The sequence below is a fragment of the Pediculus humanus genome, genomic scaffold, assembly GCF_000006295.1.
Source record: "Pediculus humanus corporis 1103172108193 genomic scaffold, whole genome shotgun sequence".
Taxonomy (NCBI): Eukaryota; Metazoa; Arthropoda; class Insecta; order Psocodea; family Pediculidae; genus Pediculus; species Pediculus humanus.
The window spans coordinates 239,917-244,460 of NW_002987763.1; the positions used below are offsets into that span (position 1 = coordinate 239,917).

General features: G+C 28.5%; 1 protein-coding gene across 1 annotated transcript; it reads right to left on the reverse strand.

Moving 5' to 3' along the window:
* Positions 1–3,812: 3,812 nt before the first annotated feature.
* Phum_PHUM424320 (uncharacterized protein) lies at positions 3,813–4,031 on the reverse strand (the record flags this gene model as incomplete). The annotated part of the gene is made up of 1 exon (XM_002429168.1): positions 3,813–4,031. One exon carries the CDS (start codon positions 4,029–4,031, stop codon positions 3,813–3,815), a length of 219 nt encoding a protein of 72 aa, XP_002429213.1.
* Between the last annotated feature and the right edge of the window lie 513 nt (positions 4,032–4,544).

The following is a 4,544-nucleotide window of genomic DNA, read 5'->3' on the forward strand; positions in this document are numbered from 1 at the left end:
TCAAAGAGGACGTTTAAAATACCGGATGAATATTTTTTTTTAAGTAGAACGCGTGCGTAATGATTTAACTTATGGTAAATGACTTTCTCCCTTTTCGCGGCGTTTTGTTATGTCATTAAAAATTGCATAATTTGCAATTTCTTCTCAGATCGTAACCGTTCATCTCGTTTCATAGTTTTCAAAAAAACAAGCCGCCATTTTTTTTTTTTTTTAATACGTCATTGATCACCTTATATATATATATATAAATTAATTTTCGTCGTCTGTTTGATTAATCGATTTGTTTGTTTGTTTTCTTTTTTCTCTGCGTTCGAAAAAAAAAACGAAATAAATAATTTTTCGATAGTAGCCTTCGAATAATAATTATGATGAACCTAAAATATCAGGCTTAATGAAGGTTTATATTCATTAGTAAAAAATTCCTTTTACTTTAAAAAAAAAAAAAGAGAGAGAGAGAGAGAGAGAAAAACAATTTTGAAAAGACTTTGTCAATTGATTGTCCCTAATCACCCAAATAAGTAGTTCTTGGTCAAAATATAAATACTTTTCGAGAGTGTGAGAGAGAGAGAGAGAGAAATGAGGAAAAGTGATGGGATGATGTGAGATGAAAGAAAGACACATACATACACATGCCGGTGTCAAAAAATTATTATTAACACATATAAACGCGATTGCACTTTTGGCTTGTTGAAGGCTCATCCTAAGGCCGTTAACATTCGTGGGGAAGGTGACCATTTTGATTTGTTGAATATGCAGTCAGACAAGGTCATTTTTTTAACTAGTCGACCTTCTCGAGGACTTACTATCAAGTTTCGAATTGTTTAATTTATAATTCATCGGCCTCTCAGTCAATTTTTTTTTTTTTTTTTTTTTTTAATAATCTGCACGTGACAAAAGATGTTGTTGGTCTTTCACGATTATCATCATCATCATCATCGTCATTATTATTAATCGTTTTTTTAATTTTCTCTTTCTCTCTCTCTCTCTATCTCTTTTCCTTCCTTCTTTTCTTCCTTCACCTCTATTTTCCACGCACAATCGATGTAAAATTGATTTTTTATTTATTTTGTTTATTATTAATAAGGTCGCGGGGGGAGGGGGTCAAATCAAAGGACGAAATTTTTTCATTTGCGAAAAATAAATTTTACAAAGGGTTAATTTTTTCCGTGACCTTCCTTGTCACGCACAGACACGCACAAATCGAAAAAAAAAAAAATATTTTTAAAATTCGATTCGTATTTTTAATCAATCGCGACGAAAATTTCATTTTTTTTTTTTTTTATGTCTCGTTACTTTTTATAAAAATTCTAACCGCCATTTTATTAATTAATGACACGATGACGAATGAATGACCTATGTCAACGTGACGCGTCGGGTAAAAAAAAATGACGGAAATGAAATTAATTAAACTGTTAATTTCTTTTTTTTTTTTTTTTTGGTAACGGTCGTTAACAAACGTTAATAAGATTTCTAATGTTAACAAAAAATAGGGGGAGGGGAAAATTACGTAATAATATTTTGTTACTTTTTGTTTAATTCTCCTCCCACGAAAAAAAAAAGACGGAAACATCGAAACATCGCGATCGTTTTAACATTGATAATAATAATAATAATATTACTCGATTAATTATTAAACGTCACATCGAATTTTTAAAAATGGCGCGTTTTGATAATTGCTTAAATTCTCTTCGGCTGAATTTCTTAATAATAATAATATTAATTTAAGGTACGTTCGGTAGATTTTTATTATTAACTTTAATAATAATAATAATAATAATAATAATAATAATAATAATAATAAAATGACTTGGAGGCTCGTGAAAATTTATTAATTAACGATCGTGACGACGACAACGACGACAACGTTTTTTAATTTATACAGTTGTATTTATATTATTATTATTATTATTATTATTATTATTATTATTATTATTATTATTATTATTATTATTATTATTATTATTATTATTATTATTATTATTATTATTATTATTATTATTATTATTATTATTATTATACTCACACGTTTGAGATTTCATCTTTTTTTTTTTTTTTTTTTATAAAAAAAATAATAATAAAAATTGATGATGATGATGATGATGATTTCATAATAAAACTTGAATCTTATGTAATTTTATTTTTAAATAAAATTCGAAGATGGTAACCCAACCACATTTTGTCGAATTTCGGTTAAGATTAACTTGTTTCAACCATTATTATTATTATTATTATTATTATTTTCACTCAATTCAACATTCGTTCCAGGTTTCTATTCTGATTCCTAAGGAATAAATGTTTGAATAGGTTTTCGTGTTTTGTAACCGAAACATAAATTTTTGTTGTAAGTCTTCCTCCTAGTCCATCTTATTTGATGGGAACGAGTTTGCATTTCCTGAATTGGTGACGTCTCTGGAGTAACCAGGATCGGGATAGGTCGGCAAAAGGATTATTTTTGAACCCGTCATTGTCTTCTTGATGTTCCCAAGTGACAATCACCCATCCAAATACTAATCGAACCTGATGTACCTTAACTACGGTGACTGAACAAAAGCCGGTGTATCCAACACGCCACGCCCTTTGTCTTATTATTATTATTATTATTATTTGTGTTAACCTCTTAATAAATATGATTCACGAATATTCGATTTGAAAGTAAGATTAATAATAATAATTATTTAAAGCGAATGGATATTGTATTGTTGATAGTCGCAGACGAGCAGGGTCGTAGTTAGGAATTCGATTGAAAAATTTAGCGAAGTATTTTTTACTTCGATCGGTAAATAGAGTTATTTGTTTTGTTTGTTTGTTTTTTTTGTCAGACCATCGATTTTGAGTATGCTCTAGAGACAATAATGGTTTGTTGTTTGTTTGATAAACTCTCGAAACGTTTTTTTCTCTCCTCTCCAAAACAAAAAAAAAAAATTTTAATGAATGTCGAACTCGACGATAGAAACATAATAATAATGACGTGAATAATTTTTACATTCAAATTAACGTGACCGAGTAGGGAAAAAAAAACCGAAGAATGCGATGTAATCGATGAAGTGGTAGCAGATTCGAGATGCGAATAAATAATAATAATAATAATAATTAGGGAATGATAATGATAAAAATGAGGGTTTCACATAATTTGTTTTTATTATTTTTCTCATTTTTCTCATTTCGTCTTCATAATTTTTTTCATTTTTAATCAACGCCCCTCTTTACTCTCTCACTCCCCGCCCCCCTCGTGGAGGGGGGCGGGGCTCCTCCACCACCTAAATTTTCTAAAATTTTATTTTAAAAAAAATTCGCCTCGATTTTTAGTTTTTTTAAATGATTAGAATTTTAATAAATCGTTTCTTCGGGGCATTTGTTCTTCTCATCCTCGGTTGTTGGTTGTTGTTTGTTGGTTGTTGTTTTTTTTTATAATATCGTAAAATTTAATGAAGTTTCATCAAGTTAAAAACGATTGAAATCGTTGAACAGAGAAAACGCTTTCACAGATCCATCATAAATTAATAAAAAAAAAAAAATCATCATTTGAATTGTATTGACCGACTTATTTGTAAAATTTATGGGTGGGGGAAAGGGGGGAAATTTTAAAATTCCGTTATTTTAAAAAAATTTTCCCGCCCTTTTTAAATTTGCAATTTTTTTTTTAAAAGGGTCATCTCTAGGATAATTTAGAAAGGACTTTTTTTTTTAGAATTAGTAAAAAAATATAATAAATGAGGTTAAAATTTTTGTGACAGGAAGTAGAAAAAATTAATAATTTCGTCGGCGGTGGTTTTCGTTATTATTATTAATTGTTTAAACCTAACTTTGTACTTTTACTCTATGTAATTATTTCCCGCGTAAACCTGAATTTTCGTTATTCTGAAAAATTCGTTAGTCTTACCTGTACTAATTTTACTTTGCTCCGATATGAGCATATTTATTGGAGTCCCTCCATCGTCCATTTTTCTTTGTTTTTTCGACGATGGTGCGGCAACACCGAAAAGTCTATTTTTGGCACTTTGACCAACTTTTAAATATTGTTTATGACCCATATTAGTATTATTATTATTTTTATCTCCTGGAGTATTATCACACGCGATAAGGGAAATAAAAATTCGCGAACTTTTCACTTGTTTTACACAAACGTGGCAGCAATATTTATTATTGTCTTCTTCTACTTCTTTTTCAACCCCTTTCTTTTTTTTTACCTTTTCTAAATCATACTAATAATAATAATAATAATAAAAACTTTGTCGTATTATTATCACTTATTATATATTTTCTTTTTCTTCTTTTCCTTATTCTCGTCGTTTGTTCGTCATGAACTTATTCGTAAATTTTTTTTACACATTTTCAAAATAACGTTTTTTTTTTCACTTCTTACTCCAAACGCGTTGCCAACACTGAAACAAAAAAATAAGAAATGTTAGTATGTTGTACTAGTAACGGTCGGTGAAAAAAATAAAATAAAAATAAAAAATAATTTCTGTCTAGTCACCACTTTTTATGCGGTATTTAAATTTTAAAACATTTAAAAAAAAAAAAATCGTTGATTATTATTATTA